This window comes from Chamaea fasciata, unplaced genomic scaffold (assembly GCF_029207755.1).
Source record: "Chamaea fasciata isolate MVZ Bird 193981 ecotype frontalis unplaced genomic scaffold, bChaFas1.0.hap1 SCAF_1, whole genome shotgun sequence".
Taxonomy (NCBI): Eukaryota; Metazoa; Chordata; class Aves; order Passeriformes; family Sylviidae; genus Chamaea; species Chamaea fasciata.
Genome location: NW_027094086.1, coordinates 46,710,420 through 46,736,972, shown reverse-complemented (window position 1 = coordinate 46,736,972; position 26,553 = coordinate 46,710,420). Strand labels below are relative to the sequence as shown.

Below are 26,553 nucleotides of genomic sequence, written 5' to 3'. Positions count from 1 at the left end.
CTTCCTTTCACAGCTCCAGCATTAACTACATTTTTCTTATCATGTATTTTGGAATAAACGTGTGCTGCACCTGTACGCCTTTTGCAAACCTCCAGTGTTTCCACTGGCTTTGGAAGAAGGTGACCTGCATACTCACACTGTTTGCTGGCTCCACTTCTCATTTCTACCCCCTCACACTGTCTTCTTCTTTCATGTAATTTTGAACCATTTTTTCCTGTTTCTCAATAATCTCTAATACCAGTCTCTCCCACCCACCCCATGGATGTGCTTCAGAAAGTTGCAGTTCACTGCTGCTCAAGTATGTGAAGTCTTCAAGATAACCACATCAACTGAAATAGCTAACGTAGCAAGCCAAGCTAATTAAAACACACTGAATTAGAATATAGCTACACAAGTAAAAGATATGCAGAAAAAAACCCCCACAGAGCTGCCCACTAATACAGCTAAAACTGCACCAGAGCCTTGCCACTTAATTGCAGAGGCTACTGGCAAGCAGGTTTTAGCTACAACAGATGACTCCCCTTTAGCATCCAAGTCCTACGCAGTCTATTCTAAATCAGACTTTATTCATTACGATGAGCTACTATGAATTACTTCAGAATCTACAGTTAGTGTTAAGCAATATTTGTTTAAAAAAGATTTGAGAGAAATCTTGTTAAAAATTCTGAATGGTATTGGAATTTTGAGCATACGAGCTTGCCATTCTAAACCATTTGATTAAATTTAACCATAGGAAGCTCTTCCAAGACCTAATGAAGCAGCAATTACATCTGAAGAGGGAGCCAAGCCAAGAATTCTACCATTCCAATAGCTCTCCTTTGAACATCATGCTAAAATATCTAATCTTCTCAGTTTTGAGTTTATATGTACAAGAAATCTCTAAGCTTTTGGATTTGTATAAAATAAATCATATAGAAAAGTATGTTGCTATGGGTTTTTTTAATATAAAGAGCTTATTGTTTTTAAAAATTGAGATAGTTTTAAGATTTTTTTAATACTACCAAAAGAAAAAGCCTTATGCATGAAATAGCATTCAGATGAATTTAAAAATTGTGGAAGTATTTTCAGAGTCTTGCCAAAAAGCAGATGCTATGTCCATGCTTACTCCCTGTATTTCACAGTCTTTTAATAGGAATTTTGACAAATAGATACAAAAGAGAAAAAAAAAAAAAGCATGGAGTGTAATATTAACAAAACAAAACAAAAAATCTGCTAGCCCTAATTCTGATTTCAGTTGCTTTTTCATAAGCATTTGCCCACAATTTACCATAGTCACCTACATGGGTAGCTCTCTGTGTTGGTGTAAGCAGCATGAGGAAAATCCCAGCATTTTCCCTTTTGAATAAAAGGAGGATCTGTTAAAACTGGAAAATGATTTCATTTTTCATGCCATCAGCAAATGAAGATTGTTTATTTTTTTCAGTAACGTTATTCTGTTGCACAAAGATTATATGTTTTGTGATTTGAGATGTAGCTGGACCAATCCAAGTGCAGCTAAATCGATGGAGGCAATCTTGCTCTTTCTAGTTTTCCAACATTTCTTTATTACATGTAATAGAACATTTTAGCATAATAATTCAGAAGTCCTGAGATACAGAAGATGGAGAAATAATGTTGAAAGTAATTCCTCACATCTGGCTTTCACCACATGAAGTGCAAATGGTGAACTTAAACATGGAAATACAATTTACTCCTTTGAAAGTTTACACCCTTATCTCTTGCAAAGAGCATACATTCATTTCCAGAGCCTCAAGGTAAAGACTAAGGCATCTATCTCAAGAACAGTATCAGAAGGATTTGGAAGCAATCTTTTCATAATGTTTCTTTGGAAGGGAAGCAGGGTTACTCAAAATTCATAGCGATTATTAAGTTTACATTCACACAGCAGATATGGTACCATATTATTTCCCATCAACTGTGTTGTCACCTGCTGAGAATCTCTCCTTGGTTTAAGACAGCCATTCATTACAAGGCATTAGCACTCTGCTGCACAAACCAAAGTTATGCCCCATAAGTGAACCGGGCGAGCCTGTAATACGCATACTCAGCTCATGAGGACTGTGTTTACCTCTTTTTTGAGCCCTTCGTTTTGGTGATTTAATAGGCAAGCAATTTCTTACTTCAGCAGATTCTTCCTATATTATCAAGTCAGGTATTTCTGCACAAATACGTGGGTGTTGAAAAGACTTGCAAAGCTCCCCAAAGCTTTGCTGTATCAGTGGAGTGTGCACTGACAGCAGGGACTCTTTATGACAAGAAAAGCTGATCAGCTGCAACCTTCCATCTTGATGAATCTAACTCTTCAGCAGGTCTAAACTAAGCCTGTGGGTTTTGTGGGTTTTTGTTTTGTTTTGTTTTCTTAGCCTTCTTTGAGGCCTGCAGAAAGTTATGAAATAGATTTTTCTAGTCCTCCCAGGAGCAAGGGCAGGTTCACATCCTGACCTCAGAAACAAAGCTGTCCACAAAAGCCAGCCTTCTCTGCCTAATATAAAGCAAACTACAACATGCAACATGAGGCAATATTAAGAGTGAGAAATGACAAGCACTGTATCAGCATTGGGAAGGAAAAATAATAAAACCCAGCCATATTAAAAATTGCAGCAACAACAGAACTGAACAACACAGTTTTGGCACTGCTACTGTCTCCATAACCAAGGGTGGAAGCATGATATTCATCTGCAGAGTGCTTAGTTGGAAGCAAGATTTCAATTACATGTCAACAAAAAAGGAATTCTTTATTGCAGAGGGTTATTTATTTTTAGATATTTCAGCCATCTTATTTTGTAACCATTCTACTGCCATTTGGGTAGTGTAATGTACAAGCACATAAAGACTCTCACAACAAGATGTACTAATGAAAACACAAAATAAGCCTAAGGACTGAGTCTCCTCTCAACAACATCAACGTAAATCAGCTCAATCAACTAGGGGACACTGTGAAAACTGAGTGAGGAAAGAATTGGGCTCTGAAGCTTTGAACAGTCAGCTCAAGTGTATTTTAGAAATGTGAAGGCTGTTAAAGTGTGAGTTTAGGAGCTTAGAAGACAAGAGAGGTGTAAAAAATGATAAATCTTATTCTCATGGTAAAATAGCATGAAGGAATCAACATACGGTCCCAGAACACATAAATACTGAAGTTGAAGTTGCTACCAAAAGCATCAAGGGTCTTACACAAATAAGAAACCAGATTCTTATCAAAGACCACAGGACTGGAACAACTAGTTCCCATTAGCAAGGACAGTGACAGTGGTGCTCGTGCAAATCCCATGCATGGTGAAGGAATATGGACTCTGAAATCTCTGTGACCTTGATGTGAAATATTTATGTCTACACCTTTAGCCTCTTGTACATAATGAGATGCAATCTTTTAGCTTTATGCACTTCACCAGGCATTCAATTAGAAATAGGATTTTTTTTTTTTGGAGGGTGGGGGAAGAATGCTAAGCTACTTAGACAGAAGGTAGTGAATCAAAAATTGCAAAACTTGAGCTTTCAAAAATAGCCTGAGTGACCTCTTCCAATACTCTGACCACTCCATCACAAGCAGGAGGCAACCCCTGTGAAGAGCGAATTCTGGCAAAGTTCTCTCTTCACAGATGATGCACAGCTTAAGCTATAATGAGTTTTTGGGTTACAAATGCTGAACGCATTAATATTCCTTGATGATAATTATCACAGTATAAGCACCTTTCCCAATGTGAGTAGCATAAAGCAACTGAAGCAGCATTTTTACTACATTTGAAACAAGCTGGAAAATGGGATTTTCTACTCTTGTAACCTGAGGTCAAGATACATCAAGCTATGCATATTAAGTATGTCTACCCTATATAACTATATAGACCTTTCCATATATTCACACACATGCATGCAATTAACACCTAAATTTTTTGAATACTTAAACAAATATGCCATGCATATGAACATGATTTCCCAAGAAAAATCCAGCATTTTAACGCAGACTCAAATAATTTTCAAACAGGCTACACCATTATTTCTTCCAAAGTGAGTAATTTTTTTTACAATATTAAAAAAAAAAAGAAAAAAAAAGGTGACTGATGCAAACTGAAAATTAGAAAAAAATTTTATATTCATCCAAATAGAAAATAACATTTGCAGAACAACACTGCTTTTCACCTTCAGGTGTTAAACTCTGTGCCACACTAAATATGTCTCATACCCACCACTGCAAGCCTTTATTTTTTTATAGGAACATGTGAAAATATAGTTCTTCAGTGGGCCCAAATATGTGCAGAAAATTCACAGGCAAGGTAATGAACGGGAGGACTGGAGATATCCCAAGGAAACAGAGGAGCAGGAGCCTCAATCCAGGCAGCTGAGCACCTGCAAAGCTGTCCCTTACCTGTCAGTGCAAGCAGCAGAAGTGCTGTGCTGCCTCTGCATGGGGCAGGAACATGTGCAGCTGGGCAGCAGCAGTAGCAAACACACTGATTTAACTGCCAGACAGGCTTGCCCAACCTTTGTAGCTTCCTCTTACACATGAACAGGGGCAAATATCTGGGAGTTATCCCAAGAAACAGATGAATACCCGTTGTGGAACCCACATATCTTTCAATGATAACAAGAGATGTGCTGTCTTAAACAGTATAAACAGGCTTGGCTGCTCTATAAGTGCAAGACATTTAATTACTATGCAAGTACTTACTGAGGATTATTAGCATAGAAGGATCTGAAACTTGCAGACATTTGTCAAAGAAGGCAGGGTTTCTAATGATTTATTATTGTTTGATTAACAACACGATTTAGCAGCTATATTATTAAATCCCTATTTTGTGTACTACAGAACCTAAAAGTGCTACCTTGTGATGAACTGTTACCCTCAGAAGAGGGCAACAACTTCATCTCTGCTTTTCTCTCACCCACAACTCAGAAAATATTAATTGTTAAAAACTATGTACTAGTAAGGCTGCCTTTAAAACGCTACCCTGTGAGTCACAGGGTTTTTACTAAATGTTATAATACTGTTTTAATGTCATGCAAATAAACTTAGTGCAGCTTTCTTCTGACAAAATAGGAGTAAGTTTGAACTTAATCTGAAAAATGGGAATAAATTCTGATGTTCTGTTGGTGTGAAATCTGCTGAATACATTTATGGCATGTTGTCCTGCCCTTCCTTCAGGAAATATGCCATGTTACAACCATTTCAAGAACTAAAGCATAATTTTTACTTATGTACTGTAAAATGTCTCAAAATCCCATTTGAATATATGGCAAGGTTTTGAGGGAACATTTGCTAAATATTTAACAGCACTGTTGGCTTATTAAATACTGTAATGTGAAAGCCATGAAAGGATGATATAAAGCACATGACTTTTTTTTTCACTTAACATTGGTGCTCACTTTGAACACTGTACAAGCCCATTCATCAGAAGAACTGAAGCATTCTCCTTCTTATCAGATAAATGGCATCTTGCTATTATACAAATGATTAAATCCCTTCTTGGTTAATTGCATAAGATCTGTTCCTCTGCAGTTAAATCCCCTCTCCATCCTCCTCACTAAAACATCTGAAAAGACCACATCTGAAAAGCTCACATCTGAAAATTAAAAGTGTTGCAGTGAAATCGGTATAGTACAAGATATATTGCTTATATGAAAAGCAAACCTAAGGGAAAATAATAGGTAGAGAACATGCAGCTTTGGTTTATCATACATAGAAACTGCATGGATAACGATTTTATAGGTAGAAAATTGAATTAGTTTCTCTGAGCATCACAACGCATTTGATAATTACATAACACAGTGACAGTTGTTTTTAAAAAAGATGTAAGACTGAAAATGCTCTATAAAAATAAACATTTCCATTAAAACAGAATCCAAAAAACTTGGTTCACAACAACAGATGTATTTCAGTACAAATCACAGAAAAAATATTTAAATCCGCAATGAAATTTATTAATATAAACTAACAAGGAAAAAAATCTCTTGGCATGGAATTGCCTGCAGAGTGTGCATTTATTCTGTAAACACTGTAACAATGATTATCTGTCCTTCCATCTCTCAGTGGAGACTCCTGCTTTTGAAAATGTCTTGTGGTGACTTACTAAATTCAGGCTATTTCAATTAGTATTACTACACATTAAAAATTAATTGTATTATAGAGTGGATTAAGGTTTAAATTTCAGTTCTACAGTGTGTGTGCTAGAAATGACAGCTAGAAATCAATGCTCTCTGGCCCATAATCGGAAGTTCGTACGACCAAATAGTGTGGAACTGGCGTCAGTTTTAAAAGAACTGATAGTGCAATACAAGATGTGTCAGATCTTATCCTGATTTAAATGGGAATGCTATCCAGCTACAATATTAAGCTAAAGAAGAAACTGAAAAAACAAAAAGCTGCCTTGTAATGAAAAAAAATGGGCTATCTTCATAAGGATGGAAAAAGTCCAAATTACAGCTCAAAATTCGTGTTTGGTATCACTGAGGGAAAAAAGATGTTTTAATGGGATGATGACTTCATTATAGAAGACACATTTTTTTTCCACATTTAGAACATGTTGTTAAAATACCACCCGGAATAGCAATTTAGGCTCCACTCTTACAAACACTAGTGAACATGTACAGCCTTATTCCTGTATAAAAGGAAGTTTGTGACATTTATTCATGTGAATAAAATCGCACGCATGTTTCCAGGATCAGACCTTTTCACCACAATTCCAAATGCACCATGGTGCCATGCATGTCATTCAAAACTTCTCCTGAGTGTGTCAGGCACAGATACAGGTACAGAAGGGAGCTTGTGGATCTTGTGAAACTCATGCTTAGGGACACTTGTTTTCAGTCACACACTCCTGGCAAGGACAGCACCAAAGAATGCAGACAGTAGAACCACAGGCCAGCACACCTGGGAGGCCTGATACTGTGCAAGACATGCAAAGAGCTCTAGATTCTATGTCCACCCCTTACCAGAGCACCAGTAGGGGATGTTGAATCCCCAGGCTGCAGTGGGAGGGGGGACAGGAACCTTGCTATCCAATGTATCAAAAGTGATCAGGCAGAGAGGGCATGTGGGAGTGGACAATGGTTCTTTGTACCTCCAGTAAGTGTGTCAGCCGTGGTCTCCTGAGCTGCCCTGTGGCTGTAGAACACAGGACAATTTCTTCACCTCCACACATACAAAATCAATTATTATCCTACACTTTATCATCTGACTAATCAGTTAAAATTTGCCTGCATGGATGAAAGCTCTTTCTTGTACAACTGAGGCAGAAATCTGCACTCTTACCTTGCTGAAACCACTGTTAAGAGATTGTCACTGTAGGTTGGAAAGATTTTTGAAAAGCAAATGTCTTTATTAAATTATTTGCAACTTCACAGTAATAATAATTTTTCTTACTTGGGTGAAATGAATTTTGCAGAAGGTTCCTTGTGGTCATGGCACTGGATGATAAACTGACACCACTGCTATAATTCTTTCTTTGAATGTGAACACAATGCCAAAAGGAAAGGAAACAGCTTGAGCAAAATAATTCTTACACTCTTCTGAATTGTAAAATGTATGGGGAATAGCAGGAAGATGAAAAGCATGTTCCACTTGTTATAAATCTAGTATTGCTCCTATCTGAAAATGGTTAGCAAGAAATGTCTGTCACTTCTATCAGCAACAAACTATTTTTTTTTAAGAGCAAATCATGAAGAACACTGCAAGTCATGTGAACAGACCGAGCTGGCATCACTTGAAGTATTGCAAAGCCACACAGGATACCACAGCCTGGAATTGAACAGTCATTGGTGTGTACCTAAGAGACAAATTGATGTCCAAAATGTTTTGAAAGATCCCCTGTGCTACATGGATGTCCAACAGCAAGTTTGGTATCAAGAGAGTAAAGAAGATGGGTTGTAATAACAATAAAGAAATAATCTGGTGCAAATAGACCCCAAGGTGTAGTAGTCATCCCCATGCAACAATCACCCTTCACTGCAATTTAGTGATGTTGCTTCATTATAATACAGCATACAAAGGGGGCAATATTAAGGCACACTATTTAAAGCTAAAGGATCTGTGGTGCCAGCTATAGCTTAAAAAAAAAAGTAATTTCAGCAGAGAATACTGAAAAATTAAAACCCTCCTGAAGGTGCACAAGTGTGCCATTTTTGGAAGACTTAGCTGAACGCCACAATAAGAGATTGACGCTAAAGACTGACAATATATTTTATAGTGTGAGCCCTCAAACCTGTTACAAAAACATAGCTATAACTGGTTGCAAATTAACAACAGCCAAGGAAGACAAAGAAATTCAACTGGTTTAGGTAAGGGAGAAAAGAATCATTTTGATATGATAGGAGAATATACAGGAACTGAGAAAGAGATTTGTGCAGGGTACAGGACCTGCAGAGTAGATGGACTTTGAAGTAACTTTCAGAATTGCAGTGACAAAGGAAAAATTCTGAATAGGAGTAAAACAATGTTACTGACTCATGGAAGCCATCACAATTTCTGTTAACTCTCTTCCTGTTAACTGGTTCTGACTGAGGAAGAAATGAAGGGCAATTTCTGTTGTGTGGAGCAGGTGATGTCAGGAATATCAGCTGGACATTTGTGAGGAGTGACGATACAGTAAAAGAGGAGGAACAATTTTCTTTAAATTGCACTCTGAAATGGAGACGAAATACGAACCAAATTTGGGAGCTCTAAGGCAAGCAGCAGAATTCCCCATTAGCCAAGAGATAATAAAAAACACAAATTATTTAATAGCTTGCTATTTACAGCATTACAGTACTTTTCCTTCTGAATGTACATTAACTAATTTGTCTTGAAAAAAGTCTCTGTGGCTAAGTATTGTCTCCATTTCACATTTTAGTGACTTGTTCTAGGCTAGCAAAGAAGTCACTGGGAATGCTGGAACCACCACAGACTTGAACCCATTCTGACACCCATTTTGAACATTGAAATGAAAATTCTCTTTGTATCCTGTCAGTCAAAAACGTGAAAACAGTACTTGGAAAAACAGGAATTCCCCTCCAAACAAGAAAAGAGAATGCCATAAAGCAAAAGGAGAGAGAAAGACCATGTAATGCTATGAAAAGTTAACTACATTTGTGAGACATAATGGCGTAGGAGAATTTAGAGTCAAAGAGCCTTCCAAATCTGCTTCTTAAGGAGATGAATGAGAAGGATACATTTAGGAAAAAAAGGGCAGCTGAAGTGTGTTAAGTGTTTCTCTTGTCAGAGAAGAAACCTTCTCCTACTGAAGCTCTAGCTTGATGGAGACAAAGAAAATTACCAGCCCACAAAAAGACTGGCCTGGAGGACCCATCACAAGGGTTGAAAGAGATGCACATGCAGCACAAAGGCAGCAGTTGATATAAAATACGGTAACCTAGGCGACATATCATAGAAATTAGAGTCCTGTTTTCTGTCACCTAATTTATTCCCATGCCCCACCATGAAGGATTTTTCCTGGCGGTACAATTCCGGTCTGTACTGCTAGGCATATTCCATCACTAGTGCAAATGCAGAAGCAGGTAAAAGTAGAGAACTTTTCCATTATTAAGAAGTATCCCTAAGAATAAGTTTTCTAGACTAGCTCTCTGCCCAAGACCATTTATTTCATTTTTTATTTCATTTTTCACTTATTTCTTTCTATTTTTGTATTGTTTTCATTTTAGTCTTTTTTTTTCTTAAGCTCAGCCATGTTTTTATCAAAAGATTTTAAGAATACCATCCCTGTAAAATCTGACTTGAAGAGTAACAGCACACAAGGAGCAATGTGGGTTAAAAGTTCAAATTTGGCAGGGAAATGTCACTCATCTGAAGAGATGAGTATTTAACTGCTCTGGTGAAAATTGGTTTTGATTTGATCATGTTATGACAGTTTGCAAATCACACTTTGCACTAAGTGATATTTGGGTTAGGCTTTTTAACCAAACTTTGAAGGAAACGGAGGGCTGCATTGCCTCTGAATGTCTAATTGAACGAGGTAGTAAACATCAACATCTTCCAAGCTGTTCAATAAATTACACAGTGCTCTGCAGGAGTTTCATCTGGGGGACTTGAGCGGGGGGGGGGGGGGGGGGGGGGGGGTGAAGGATTTTTTTGCACTGCTATCCAATGTCTTGGCACTCCCATAGGTGTGCAGTGAAAAGCAATGAAGCCAGAAACACAGTGGGTTCATTGTGAAAGTTGCCTGTGAGAGGGTTGGGAAGAAGGGTGCCTAGCCAAAGAGATAGATATTAAGAATATACTGCTGAGGTCCTGAACTTCAACACTCAAATAAAGTGCTGTGTGAGAGAAAATTTGAATTGTCCGGCTAGGCACTGGAAAAAAAAAAAGCCCTAACAGGTTGTTACAGGCATTTCCTTAGCTCTGGCCACTGCACATGTGCTTTATGATTGCTTTTGATTACGCAAATATACTATTCCTTTTATCATTCAGTCTAATCTAAACAGGAGGCTGGTACCTTTCATCATAAACGCAGTGAATGAGGCAGTGTTTTAAACTAAGCTTTGTCCAACACACCGTGAATAGCATATTCTGTAAAGTCTCTTGGATAAATACTATAACTATCAGATTATATTCATGTAATAAAAATAATGTGTTATGTAGCTTTGAACCTTTGAGCAGGTCTCCTTCATTCTGCCCACTGCTTCATTTCCTCTGGGGCATCTTATAATGCCCTGAATTGCACAATGTATTCAAACAGCAGCTTAGTTAAGAAAAAGAAAATTTACAAAAAGGAACGTTTCTTCTTCCTTTCTTTCTATATGTTGAAATTACCTCTATAACTATGTTAGTTTCAGGCCACATGGCAGAATGACTCATTTCTGCCCCACTGATACATTGGTGCAATGGTTTTATTTGCATTTTTCACTAGAAGTGTAAATAGTAATTTCTGCACAGTCTAGAATCCTGAGATTGAATGCTAAGGGCCTGACAATTTTGTTAATGAAAAATTTTAATTTGGCAATATTCATGTTTCACATTTATGAATTAGGGGTTTTAAATTTTTTGTATTTCACAGACATGTATATCTAGTTTGCTGGTTGCTGAAGCACCGGTCTCACAAGCTGAAGGGCATGATAGCTAGTTCAGCTTAAATATACACATGCATGTGCTCATGTATAGAAGAGGTTGCATTCAATTGCAAAACAGTTTTTCTTTAAAGTAGGTATCACCACTTTACTGCTGATTTTCTACTGGCTCCACTTAAAGAAAGTAACTCTACAAGGGAAAAAAGATGTGCATGCAGAGTATCTTTTGACCATAGACAGTCTATGAGGCATGCAAAAAGAAGGATTTTAACACAAATATAATTCTAAGCTCCCATAATATCTGAATTGAAAGCAGCGCTTATGGAAAGTGAGGTGGTAGCTCGGCTACTGTGCTGAGGAGACTGAAGGAGTTCCTTTCCTCAGTAAGGATCATTGAGAGTGTCACTGGTTAATTCCTGTTCTATGCTCCTCATTAGCATTACTCTCAAGTTTCTGGTTATCATATCCGAAATATTAAGACATAATAAGTACGAAGGTGCAGATAATTGGATATTAACCAGACCATACTTGACTGGGCAGGAGGTAGGGCCTTGCTTAAACTAATCCTGAAATGTATTAATCACCAATTAATGAATGGGTTTCAAATTCATTTTCTATTATAGAACACCTCTGAGTATCTAAGCTTTTTCTAATAAAATGAGTTGGAATAACAGGATAGGAGTAAGAATCACTCCAATTTGAGGCTGGTTTGAATTAATTCCCTATAGCTTGTTGTTAAGTTTATTGAAAACAATAACCCTAGAAGCAGTGACTCTCTATATACTATATATATATATATAGACACACATATATGTGTGTGTGTGTGTGTGTGTGTGTGTGTGTGCATAACAGCACTTACAGGCCCTATACGTAGGTGCAAATGGTCATCCAGATGCTAAATTCAGAACAGAGCTAGTTCACTGGAGAACTGCTACAGCACTATCTGTACTTCTTCAGAGCTCTTTAAGATGAACAGCATAAGACCTGCATCAACTTCAGATGGAGGTTGCCAATTAATGATTTTCAGTGTGAAGACAGATATACATATATATCACCTTCTGTAAAAAACAACAACAACAACAACAACAACCCACAAAAAACCCCCCAAAAACCCCATATTCCCTCTCTCCAGTCCAGCAAAAAATGTGGTCCACACCCATCTGCTTTGTTGAGCTGGGCTCTTGGCAGGTGGAAGAAGAGTGGTGGAAGGGCAGAGATTATGAAATCCCTTTAAGAAGCTTGGTGGGTAGATGGGGTGAGTGGGGAGGGTGATAGAGAGTACTAAGCCCCAGCTTCAAATAACTTCGGTGATTTTGCATTAAGCATGCACCCTTAACCAGTATTAGTTACTATCTTGGCATGGTTGTACTTTTCTCAGCTAAGAGGCTAACTTGCTGCTCACAGATAATCTCTAAGTAATGGTAGCTTTTGCTAACTTGGCGTATCTAAAGAAATGCAAAGAGAAAAAAAAATCTCATCCTTTTCACTAAAAAACCCCTGCCCCTCCCCCCAAGCCCCCCCCCCCATTTTCTTACATGTCCAGATTAATTTTAAAATGGATGCTGTAGCATTTTTATTATTTTAAATGGGTGCTTACTATTGTACTAGATAAAAAAGATCAGGGATTCTTATTCTTACTAATGAAGAAAATTATAACAGACAAGGTTGAAGTACTATTATTCCCCTTTCTCTCTTCTTGCTGTCCTCAGTGTTATTTACATTGATGTGAATTGCAAGTAAACCAATATTATCCATCTCTCTGTTTTTCCCTTAATTTGTTGACTTTAATTTTAGTAAGTCTTAAATAAGCGCTTCCTGAAGATGAAGTAAGATATGCAAGCAAGTAGTCCTTTTATCAACAATTTTGCCACAGAAACACACAAACATTTCAATGGCTCTTCATTAGCAAACAAATCAACAAGTGATATTTTAATGCATGACTTTATTCCATCTCTGTGGGGACCGTAGTTGAGAGTGTGATGTACAGTACAGAGAAAGGAATCATCAGCCACAATGTCCCAGGGCTCTATCCATTGAGGACTTCTCAGCCTCTGCTTAAAGAGTGCATTTAATTGACTGATAGACAGTAGCTTCTTTGTTCACAGAAGACAGCGAAGTAATGGCAGCTTGAAAATCGTACCATCTACAGGATCTCCTGAGACTAGTAACAGGGGGATATGTGTCAGGAATAAATAAATAATCTAATTATTAAGCCACTTCCTGTCAAGTTAACTCCAATTTGTTGGCTTTTGAAGGCAACAAAACGAGGCATTTTTCCTCATTATGCTTCTCTTTTTATACCACTGGTAATCACAGGCGGATTAAAGGGTGCCTGATTGGTTTTTTTGTCAAGGAACTGAGAAGCAGCCAACAGTACAGAAAAACAGAGTTGGGGTTAGAGGAAATTTCATGCTTGTCTCCTTTCCAGCTCCCTAACAGCCCACACTGCTGCCCCATACAGTGCTGCCAGCTGTACAGCAAATGTGTGCCCCTCCAACGGCGGCCTACCAGGCCACAGGCTCCATCCTGAGAGCTGTGAGATACCTTGCAATCTTGGCAGGTAGCTACTGCTGTCATAGGCATAATTCTAAAGGTGACCTACGAAACCCCGTCAGCTCACCAAATGCAACAATATGAGCAGCTCAAGCTCAACACCCACTCTCCATATTGGCTTCTTTTGTTGCACTTCCCGCATTTACATCACGGGGAGAAACCCTGGGACGAGCACCCCTAAAGAATTGGAGGCTTCCCTGCTCAGAACAGGGGCAGTTTGGAAAGGCAATGGTAAGGCTGCCCTTGATGCAGACAGCCAAACGTGGCCGAAGGAATGTGCTACAGCTCCTGAGAAAGCCCGCAGTGCAAATGGTCAGCAAAGAACAAAAGGAAAGGCTGACACCCTGCCATTAATTCAGCCTGTGGTGCCTAAGTACTGACATGCACAGTCTATCACTGCCATGGCTCGGAGGAGAATCTTACAGCAGGCGGAGGGTAGGGGACAACTTTCATACTGCCTGGCACTGCTTTTCCATAGCATCCTGTTCATCGAGTGCTATTCATGCCACAGGCACTTTTGCAGGAAAATCTAAAGCTTCTATGCACTTTGCTTCATTTCCTTACAGGATGAACTCCAGCCTGAATTGCGGACATTTTTCAGATGCCTACTGTTACTATTACTACCAATATTATTTAACAATATGACAATTGCATTCTATTTTCTTAAAAATTCTGAGTCTAAGGTTCAAAGCCCCCATTCCTCTCCTGCTCCCCACCCTCCCACCAAAAAAAAAAAAAAAAAAGGGATCCATGGTTGTTGGCAGACTGTGTCCTGGCTGAAGCATTTGTGATTCTGTAAGCCTGGAGAGCCTTTCCTGAAAGCTGTTTCAAAAAGCAAGGAGCTGTTTCTGCTTCAAACCCCTGAAAGGAAGTGCCAGCTCCAAGCAGGGCAGCTCAGCAGGGAAAGCCAGCAACTGGGGACAGGGAATGGCAAGGATGGGGCACCCATAGCCCCAGTAGGTGACGCACAGAACCTGCAGCCCAGTGAATGGTGGTGCTGGAACGTGCGTTCAGCTGCCTTTGCCACTTCGGAATACATCCTGAATTTTTCGTTAAATTGCGCAGATAATTAAAGCCTCTTCATATTTACAGTCTGCTTCATTGGTACCATGAATTCTGTTTTCAGTTACTGTCTGCAAATTCCCTCCCCACGCAATTTCATACTAAGCAATAACACTTCATTTTACATAAGTTTTATCTGATGTCCCCATACAGAGCTGCCAGCTGTACAGCAAATGTGCAGCTCTCAAACTGAGGCCTACTAGGCCACAGGCTCCATCCTGAGATCTGTAAGGCACCTTGCTGTCATTGGCAAGCGTTCCCTGCTATCGCCGCTACCATCGCTCCACACCACACACAACTTAAAATCATCTGATTATTAGAATTTGTGGTCCACACTCCATTTTATCCTTTATTTAATCTATCCCCAGATCACACATTTGTTTAAATGTTTTGGCTGGTTTACAAATCATGCAGCCATCTGCACAGTAGGTGTGACACCATTTTTTAGACAAAAGTTACATTACAAAACAACAAAGATAAAGTCATTTGAAATGCTTTGGTGTTTGTTATTCTGCCTGGTTTGCTTGGACCAACTCTAAGAAATAAATAGAATTATCTGTGTAAATCGATGAACATCTATGAAAAACAACACCCAGCAGAACGCAGAGCTTGCTCCATTACCTACGTTAATATCATGACAGCTGAGGAGAGATGACCTGGCCCACTTCTCATCTCTCCTGTACAGATGGCTATTAAAGAGAAAGTATCCCTTTTGTATGGTCCATGCAGAAACCCTTTATGGGCTTTTCAAATAAGCCAGCATTGCCCACAGGAGAGTAGCTTCCTGTTAGTATTAAACAGCCCAGATTCTGCCTATTTTGTAACCCAGCTCCTCATGAAATAAACCTACGTTTTCTCGGATTTAACTCCAAATGCTTATTTTCCTAGGTATTTCAATTACATCTCCTCATTTTACAGACAAGGTGACCAAGTTTCCTCTAACTTTTATACAACTTCTTGTCAGCTCTGCCTGTAAACAGGAGATTCCCAGGCATTCAAATGGTTTCCTGATGCTAAGAGGGTATGCTCACTCTCTTCACTATAAATCGACAATTTCCATTTTTTCTACTCAAAAAACCAGTGAAAAAAGCCTAACAAAAGGAAGTCTTCACCTCCTTCCCCCTCTTGTGTGTAGATCTATATCTTTGGATCCTTTTTCTCCAAATCTCAGCTAAGAGGGACTTTACAATATCAGATTGAATGCAGAGTGATCAAACTGACCTTCTGAAGATGTATTACTTGAGGTCAACATGGTGCAACAAGTATTAGTTGCTCAGCACAGCTTTCTGCATAAGTGAAAGGAAAATCATGGGGTGCTAATGACCTTAGGCATTAGACAAATAATAGAGTGTGTGAATGCCACATGCTATTACAACCATACAAGAATTTTCTTGGGCTGATTTCCAGAAAGCCGATTGAGGTTTTTCCTTTGTCTTGACATCAGTGATGTTGTCCGCAAGTACCATAATGTACACTGCACAAATGTGAGGCAAATAAGATTATTTATTTGTATAGGTTTATTATGCATGCAGTTAATGCATGCATAATGCAAACATGCACATCCACACAACACACAAGCATATATACATATTATATAACTGTCGCTGAAAAAATCAAAAATCATGAGTTGCACTAAAATGTGTCTTTACATCTTCTAATGGTTACATACTACTTGTTATTTTAAAACACAGCTGTAAAATTTCTTTGCAGAGAAGTTAGAATGTTAGATTGCATTTTCTAGATACCCTTCCTTTAAAACTCCAATTGTTTCAGCATAGATTTGGTTACCTGGGATTTGATGAAGTATTTATGTACCGGTGTAAACTAGAATTCCTCTTGTCAACTGCAGGACTGCTTCATCCTGTTTTCCCATTTGCTTTCTAACTTTAGTGCTCAGTACCCTTTTTTTCCATTCCCTTCACTTCCTCATCCTGCTCACACCTGCTACCCTGCTCAATGCCACATAACATCCTTCATTCAGAGACAAACTCTCCACAACAGACTTCACAAAAACGGGTTTTATATATGATACAGGAAAGGTTAAAGTCTGTTTACTTATCAGAAATCATATATTTAAAAATTCAAGAGCAGGGTTTCAAGAAAGTACCACATCCTACCCCTTTGCTCCCCAGCTGTTCAGAGGGGCAGTGGTTCTTGCTATGACACCGGGGCTTGCTTTCTCCATCAACAAAAGTAGCAGCAAACTACAAAGATTGTGGCTGTTTCCCCCTTTTATCATTCTCTTTGTCAGCCTGATCAGTCCTCAATGGTAAATGTGCTGCTCTGTTGTGCACAGCCAGCGGCTCGCAATTTGCTCACTATGTTTCATGAGACAGTTGTTTGTGGCTGTTTGGAACACATTTGCCTCTTTGGGGATTTATGCGCTAGTTGCAATGCCAACCTCCATAGTGATAGAAATTTCTTTCTAACTAAAATAGATAATTAGAAGCTGGTAATTATTGGTCAAGAATTATCAGAGTGAAAAAAATTAAGCTCTTCATAAATAGTTCTTGGCAATGTCATCTCTTTACATTATCTCATGCCTAACAGCACTTTACTCAGAGCACTTACAAATTTACACTACTGCTGTTGAGCCCCATAATTTTATATGGAGTAATTCCTTTCCTGAACTCCCCCAGTTCTGAGCCATGCTGTATATGCATGTGTGCAAAATGCTAGGCAACTGCTACAGCAACTGTTTAGCCTATTTACAATGAACTGCATCAGATACTACAGATGTAAAGGAATCAGTTGAAAATGAAACAATGTTTAGCATGTCTGTTTAAAATAACAGTGAAAATAATAGGAGGAGCAGTGGAGTGCATCAAACAGAACACAAACAATGGAAGACTCTTTTCCTACTCTCCCAGGTCAAATGCCAACTGTAAACTATGTGATGAAAACAAAGGAATGCCAGAAAGCTTCTTTTCCACAGTCACCCTGGAAGTTTTTTCCAGAAATGGAATCTTCTCAAAGAAAGCTGCTAAAAGTGCTATGTACTCCACTCAGATAAAAAAACATAGAAGACGGAAGACAACTGAAGTCATACCATTTATGCCAACACTTCCTAAACCCATATGAAACCTGGATTTATGTTTCCTCCTTTCCCACCAAAAAGCTGGAAATTGTTTCACCCACAAATTTAAATACACACATCAGCAGACAGCTCTTAATTTGGCAATCATCCTTACAGTTTTCCAAACATAAGCACATGCACACATCTAGGTCCAAAATAATGCCAAAACACAGGCATATTTAAAAATCCTCACACTATGCCTTGCTTTCTGTCTGCTAGCATCCCCTAGCCTAGCCTGACTCAGTGTGTAGTTTAAGCTAACACAGGCTCTGCTTGATGAAGCACAGTGTCTGGAAATGTGTGGACAGATCCAGCAGTCAGAACTCTCGAACTTTAGCTCGCTTAATGCAAGCAAGGGATTCCACTTCTATGCCTCTTTGTCCTCATCCATTCAATGGAAAAGGCTTACTTGCCCTGTCCCATCATGAAGATGTTGGGAAGACTTGATGAAAGGCTGAAGAACAGTTCTAAAATGGAAAGTTCCAGAAGTAATAAATGTTTACTTACCAAGGGAAAGCTGCCCCTATGACATTTTTTATTACGTAACTTGTATAATGTAAATTGCATTGTTGTCAAAGGTACTTAAGGTTACACTTCACTGGGTCATCGGCAGATTTTATTTTCCATTAGGTGGCATAATCCCTCTTGTTGAATTGATTGAAATGTATAATAAAATCTGTAAAAATGCTATATGCTCTCCTAACAAAGAAGAGTAAGAGGCTTTTCAAATAGCCTCTAATCCTTCTTCCCCTGCTAAATGTCTAGTTGAGATTATATTTGATTAGACAAAAACACACACATACATACAACCTAAAAATACCTACCCTCAGTGGAGCTATTTTAGCCAACAAAGTAATTCCAGTTGCCTTATTTAAAAGTCTAAGTTTCACACTGGGGTTTTATAAGTATAGCTTTGCCTCAGTGACCTTCCATAATGCAACTTCTCTCTGTGGATATTAGCAACATGAACTCAGTTTACATCCCGGGATCATGTTCAAGGGGCACAGTGCTTAGATGGGACACTATCAACTTTTCCAGGCATTCAAACTGCATCATGATGTTGAGCAGCAACTGTTTCCCTCAGCTGGCTGAACATTATCTATATCAGTGGTTCCCACTTATTTCTGAGTGGAGTTTGGCAGATGACTTTCCACTTTCACATTTGTCCCATGTCCCAGGTGCCTCCCCTTTTCTCTTTTCTCTGAATTATGATTACGGAGTTCTTCAGGTACGAAGACACTACATCCATCGATAACCACAACACAGAGAATGGGAACATTTTACTGTGAGAGGAAACAACAGTTCCTGACACTGTGCAATGATGTCTGTAAAGGCATTTATTGCCCCTACATCTGATCTAGGGATTATCACACTGTTTGACTTTTAACTCCTGCCTTGCCATACTACCTTCCCTCTCTCTAGCATTTAAACTCCTTTCTTTCTCTGTGTTTTCCTGAAGCTTCCTTACTTTCCTTTTCCCAGAGAATCAAAGACATTACATCCTGTTCTGCCAATCACCTACTAGGAAATCAGGGGAAGGAGACATGTTTTATCAGATACGTATAAAAAAGGGAGAGACCAATGTCTTTAGGAAGCCATTTTTTTGTTTGTTTGTTTAATGTGCTGTGTCAACAAACCAATATTCACTCCAGTGCTTAATCTAATATATTTCTCAATCTACATATTGATATGCATGCAGGTAACTCCAGGTATATATTATATATATTCACACGAATATGTTTGTGTGCAAGTTTTCTGTATTATGTATAAATACAATAAGAATACCTACAGATGTACATAAACTAAGGCTGGTTAAAAACAGCTTGATGTGACCCCTTGAACCTTTCTCTCTAGACAGAATATGGTCTTGGAAAAAGGCCTGTGAACAATGAAATAAATTATAGGGGAGGGGGGAGAGTGAAATTAGAAAGATAGCCAAGGAAAAAATCCAATTAGTAGTGAGAAGACTAACAGAATTGGAGATCAGAAATTATTTTTCCTTGCGCTTCAATTCCGAGGTCACATTCAAAACTCTCCAGAACGCTGATACTCCTTTCACTCCACCCCAATAGAAAATCCCCACGCATTTGTTTAATCGAGGCTACATCATTGGGAGCTGCACTGTTAAGTCTGGCAGTGCAGATAAGAATCTTCCACTGAACACAGATTACCACACGCATGACCGGCAAATCCCCCTGCATGTTTTGCAAGCTCCTTTATTTCACTGGGAAGATTTTATATTAAGCACGTTTAAATCTGTGTCACTATGGTTATGTCATGAAGTAATATCATGCATGATTAGATAGAACATAGACAAAACAATTAAATATTTTTTTAAAAGATTCTCTTTCTCATTCAACCTCACCCAGCTTTAAGAAATTAAACACAGGCAGTTAATAGCTCCATTTAAGAAAATATGTCTTTTCAGATCCGCAGGCTGAAGCCAGCTAAATGGATTTGTCCTGCTTTATTGACTCTCTCCCCATTTTGCTCCTCCTATTCTGACTCTTTAATAAAACTCCTCCAGAAAATAGAAGGAAAAATAAATCTGAGCATTTAATGAAATAAGTGAGGTCCTATTCTAAAAATGTGAGGCACCTGAGAAGTGGGTGGCAAGCAAACACATCATCAATTCCGGCATCATCCCTTATAAACAGTGTCCATACTCCCCATCAGGTTTCAGCATCACTATATGCTACAATTAAGAACATTTCAAACACTGGACTGAAATAAAACAACAGAAATGTTGAGTTCTGTTGTCAGCAGTACCCTAATTTTAAATTCCAGTACTGACACAGATTGAATACTCTGAAGCAGTTCAAATTATCTCCTACCCAAAAACATAAGGTATCAAAACTAAGGCTTAACCTAACAGTTATATTGCTTGTCTCCTTTACAAAACCAGTTTGTCATTTCCATTGATTCATTTTTATGAAAAATATAAAATGTTTATGCTCTAAATGTGTAACAACTTAAATAAATGTCCCACAGAAATGGACCATTAAGTTTTGGCAGATAACTTTCTTTTACAGCGCAGCCAAATTGCTAAGTGTTCATGGAAGAAATCTGCATGTTATCTTGAAAGAAAAAAAAAGAATTACCACCAAACTGGAAAGTGGAAAAATCAAGCAAATTCTCTTCTGTAGGATATATAATTACTAGCTTCTTTACCATACTTTTTGGTCTTGCTTTGCAAGATTTCCTGCTATTTTAACAAGAGAACCAGCATAAGGGAAGCAGGAGTAAAAAATCAGTGGTATCCATCTCTGTTTTGAAATGCAAAATTTGGAAAAAAGACTGAAAAAAAAAACCAGGAGACAATCCCAGCAATGTTATCATACTAGTGAACAAATGATGTGCTTGATAAATTTAATTGGCTGATGGAACTCTTAGTGCTATTACTGAGTAGTTACCAAATTAAAAACATTATGGGTAAACCTAGGGGAATCAGCAAATAATAGGAAAATATGAATATCAAAGAAAAAGCAGCTTTTGTTTTATTCCAATTTACAACTGTAACAGCTTTGTAAACATCAGGATTCAGGAATCCTAAAAGACGTTTTCTTAAATGCTTGTACCTTAAAGAGTGTATTCTATTACTGTATACTACAATTCCTTACTTTTTCAAATAATTTATAGTATTTAATTGTATACAGATACACTCAGGATTTTTTTTCCAGACTGCTCAAACATAACAAACAATACTATTTTATGGCCATTTGAATTATTTATGTTTCCTAATGACAAAAACTCACCAGTTTTGATTTTGGTGCTGAGGTGCTTTAGAAGTACACAGTAGTGTCATTACCATAATAACTTCTGAAATTAAAACCTGTCTAAAACTCTACGGAAAGCTAACATCCAGTTCATTAACCATTCCTGTTAGTTTGTTTTCAATAATGCAAAAATGATTAGAAGTTTAATTTGCTAATCACCTGTGTTTTGACTGGCAGTGGATATATAATTCTCTGCAGAAGTCTAAACTAGCCCTTGCAGAAAATAAAATATGCTAATGCTTTATCAGGTCTAATAATATGAATAAAAAAATCAATCATGCCTCGGTTAATCATTGATGGATCCACAATTAATTTCTCCTTAACTCTGTTTAATTTTAGAGACAATGGTGATAATGAGTAAGAAAAATGGGTATTTGTCTTTGAGAAGTTTTAATGCTCACTTACCAATCATGTGGTTTGCAACATGAACCTGGATATCCCACTCATTGTAGAAAACCATCTGACATTTGATGCACTGGTAGGTCTTCTTCTAAAGAAACAAGGGTAGATAAAATTTACTTAAACATACAATTGTAATAATTTCATTATAACTCAAAATACAAAGTTCACAGTGTCATGTAAAGCTCTCCAGCAATGCTTTCATTAAGGCTTAATTATTAATATTAAAAAAATAACACTCTGCAGGTTCTGTAGTACCTTTCCTTTGAGTTTTCTGAAACTTGGTAGAGATTGTTGTCAACTTCCTAACTCCATGGACACAACAGTATTGCTAAAACATTAGTATCACACTCATGGAAGGCAAAATGGAAGGAGGATACATGGGATGTAAGCCAAACAATACAGACATCAACCCTTCATTTTACACCAATGGATTAGATCCACTACAAAACAAGGGAGAAGCCAGGAAAAGAACACAGATATGAGATAAATGCTTGTCTCACTTTCAGTGGGGCTGCTGAATCTTCTCTGCATCACATATTTTAAATGGTCCATCAGGCTGCCATTTCTCAAGGAGGAAAACCTCCCAGCTAGTCTGGACAAAAACTTCCTGTATCAGGACATTTGCTTCAATAATATCTATTGGCAAGCCTGGACTGAAACTGGGAAGCCTGACTGGAAACTAGCCAGAGAGCATGCCTTCTGGCCACATTAGATTGTGCTTGACTTACTTAAAAAGCATGGGGTATACAGTTCAAATTTCATTATAAACCAGGAAGTGCATTATTCTGCTCAGTTTGGTGCAGAGAACATGTTTTTCATTTCTTTCTTGATGTCTCTTAAAAAGATCTGCTCTTTCACTTTTCTGCAAGGTATGTAATTTGTCCAAGACATTTCAACATTCTCAAAATGTAACTGCATTTTCTCTCATTATTTTTCTTGATCTGAATTGGCCAGAGAGTTGATATTGGAAAGCATTGTTTTAAAAGTGATAACTAAGAGTGTATTCAAAGTAAGGTTTAGTTTTTTCCTTCTTAAGACTTAAAATCTGCAGTTATCCGGGCATCAAATGAGACAAGTCAGATTCATAAAATTATTCAACTGCATAATTGTAGTATCAAGGACTCAAGTCCTAAGGTAACAGTCCTGAAGAGCTCAATTCTTGTTTTGAAGATGCAATGAAGTCAAGGTAAGCCCTGAACTGCCACATCAAGGCAGTAACTCAAAAGACACACATCTTTCTCTACAGCCACAGGCACCTTGCCTACATCAGCAAAAAGAAGAAAAAAACACAGAAAAACACATATTTTTTAAAGAATGTAAAGTTGCAAGAAGCTGGCACAGATGTATTAAATTGCAGATTTCCCATATATTAGCTGGAGAAGAAATAGGGTTCACTGGATAACGTGCATCAAAAATACAGCTTCTCTTGTATATATTTAACTTGTGAAGAGTTTAATGCAGCTGGTATTATCAATTATATTTTTTAAAAGGTGTTGGCTTTTTTTTACCTGACTCCAAACAGTAATGAAGACTTACTGGGTTTTTTATCAGCATCTAAATTTAGATGCCCTATCCCAGACAGATAAAGTGCCCAGCTATGAAGTATCTTTCTACTTCAGGCCTGCAGGCAGGAATATAAAGACTCTTCAAAAATATGTTGTTTCGCTGTACTAAGTTAACTGAAAAATTAGTGACTACTCAAAGTCAACTCTGAAATTAACTGCTCCTGTGGGCTCCTCTTTACAAATCTCCCATTGCTTCGCATACACAGAGGCTATTTTAATTTTCTCAATGACAATAAAATGTGCTGCATCTCTTCACAGTGGAAACAATCATAAGCCTTTTTTGCTGTTTTTCATTTAAATTAACCTTAGTTTTTCAAAATTTAACGAAGTTAAATTATTATGTAGACGACCAAAAATCAATGGACACCCAGAAACCAAATCTGCTTTGACTAAGTGCTACGGTTACAATTTGTAAAGCCAGCTGTTCTTAAAGATAAAACATTTTTTCTCTTTTTTCATTCTTGTGACAATACTGGTAACATTAGTAGAAAATCAGATTCAGTCTAAGGATTTCCTATTATATGTTGGTAAATTTAACCTTACTGCACTACATCTAGATCTAGCAAAGACCTCTAAATAATGACAGTCACAATCAACGATTTATTATGCTAAGCTCTTTACAAGATGCTTTTTGATGCTGACATATAGAACAACAATACTGCATAAATAACAATCACTCTCCCTTTTTTTAAAACATTGTTTCCCTTTAGAACTAGTTAGAAAATATTTCTTACTCCCTGATGACTGGCACTATGTATTGTTTATTAGCATACCCCTAGCATTATTCCTGATATGTGACTTTGTTGAAAAACAAAGAAACATAAATGTAATGGCTGGTCTTTTCTCTTGTTAGCAGAGCAATGCTGAGTGCATGTCAAGAATTGTCAGCAAAATTATGACTGATGTACATAAAGACAACACATACAAAGGTTGGGGATTTTTTGAAGTCAAATGCTAAAAAATAAAGTGATTTGACAACAACAAAAAATAATAATTTACTAGCACTTACTATCCTATTCAAAATGATCTGACATATTTGCAGAATCACACACAGAGTTTTTCTTTTTATCATGAAGGGAAGATTGTTTTTGTGACTGCTGCTTGATCAAGCACTAGTTCTTTTTTGTTTCTAAGCATATTCTAAAATGTTGACATCAACTTTTATTAGCTCAACACACACTCATCTCAAAGTGTCTAAACTTGTGCATGATTAAGTTTTTATTTTAAAAGCATACTCAGTAAATTCCATTTACTCCTAGATTTTCAAAGTGATCAAACCCAGTCGTTTTTCACATCATGTTGAACAAAACCCACATACTTATTTCCGTACGTTTCACATTCTAAGGAAGTCTTTCTTTACTGCAAGTTACATATTAGTCTCACAAGCTTTGTCAGAACCACGGGACTCATAACTTCTCACAGGAGTTCCTGGGTCCTGATGAGTTTCATGTCTGATCCTAATTCCCTACTAGGGTGAGATCTGGGGGGAGACCCAGCCCCTCCTCACATTGTGCTCCAAAAAAAAGGGGACACTTGGCGGAATAAGACAAAAATGAACCCTGAGGTATTCAGCTCCATATACCTTGCCTGGATAGGAAGGAATGAAGCCTTGCAGCACTTGTGTGACACACCACACGAAAAACTGGATTGTGACTCAAGGAGGCATTTGAATTTTTCTTGAGTGTCTCCAGCCTTTGCAGTGCAAGATGTTTCTAAACAGAAAGGAGCTCAGGGCTGTGACAGCCATTCTTGCCTTGTCCTGCTGCAGCAATTTGCAGCAGGGAACCCTTTCTGAGCTCCCTTGCCCCTCTGCCCAAGCCACCAGCCTGTGGAGGACCCATCATGACTGAGCAGGCACCCCAGGCCCGGTTGCTCCACCTCACAGCCCTGAGCATATCCATTCCACACAACAATGAAGAGTGGACAGCCAAGGGCACTTACACACTAACCTGCCACAGTTGCTTTTCCCAGAGGACACCTGTCAGTCTCCTGAGGAGACAGAAGAATGACAATATTGTCATTCTTCCCTACAAACACAGAAAAAAGCTGACACGTATTTCCTGTAAGAGAGTTATTTCAAATCAGCTAGGGTGGGCCACGGAATGCTCTTGCCAGTACATTTCCAAATGGACTCAGACAGGACCAGTTTAGTAAATGGACAAGATGCAACGTGTTCTAAACTGCGCCCTCTTGCAAAAACTCCCAAAGATTTGTTCCAGAGGAGAAAAGCACATAGGATTAAGAAAGTGGTTTAACTTTTTCCTTTTATCAGTATTATTATTATTACCTCATATTTTAATAAAAATTCTCCAATAAGCAAGCCCATGTTCCTTCACTGAACCCCCTCTTGCCAAGAACCTAAGTGCCAATTTGTCTCCTCCATGCTGAGTGTAAATCTGAGGCCCAAATCATTCCTGGGACCATTCAAAATCACTGTAGAAGAGTACTGCTTGGACGAACGTCTCACAACAGCATTAGGTGCCTTTTGCATTCCTGTTTTCACAAGCATTTTACAGCCTTCCAGGATTCCAATCTTCTCTGCGACTTCATTTAAAGAGCTTTGGATTGGGCATATGCAAGTGTCTCCCTAACCTTTTGAATAATTAATGACACCTAGACCTTTTATTATTGTCCCAGTCCTCACTTATCACTCTGCAGTCTTCTGAATTTCTTTTCTATAATGGTGCCCAGCGTGTCCGTGTCACATGAAATGAGACTTTGCTGCTTTTATAAACAGCCCAGGAATATGAACTTTCAATTGGTACTTCAATTCTGTGCACAGTATTTTATTTGCTTTGCTTTTATGAATAAAGCAAAACAACTAATAACCACATTACTAGAGGATTTACAGTTCTACTCAGAAGTGCTTCAAAAGTATGCAGAACATACTTCTGTGTAGACTTTTGTGCCCTGTGACTGAGGTACTGATACATTTTTTTTTTCTATTCCCTAGCCTCATTATATTACTTGAAAATGTACTGCATATGCTACTTATTGGCTCACGCTCCACCTCCTTGTCAAAATCATTCAGTATTTTATCCCCTGCCTATTTTGTTCTGACATTTCCCCAGTTTTGTACTATCAGGGAATTTCATCACCTTACTACTTATTCTTTCTTCCAGACTGCTGA

General features: G+C 38.1%; 1 protein-coding gene across 12 annotated transcripts in view; it reads right to left on the bottom strand.

The window, feature by feature from the left end:
- The window catches only part of ZNF521 (zinc finger protein 521), a 231,397-nt gene that overhangs the window by 96,509 nt on the left and 108,335 nt on the right, over positions 1–26,553 (bottom strand). For all 12 annotated transcript variants that reach the window (XM_066182344.1, XM_066182333.1, XM_066182376.1 and 9 more), the window contains one exon: positions 21,862–21,946. In XM_066182344.1, coding sequence (XP_066038441.1) covers positions 21,862–21,946 — 85 coding nt within the window. The remainder of the gene's footprint in view (positions 1–21,861; positions 21,947–26,553) is intronic.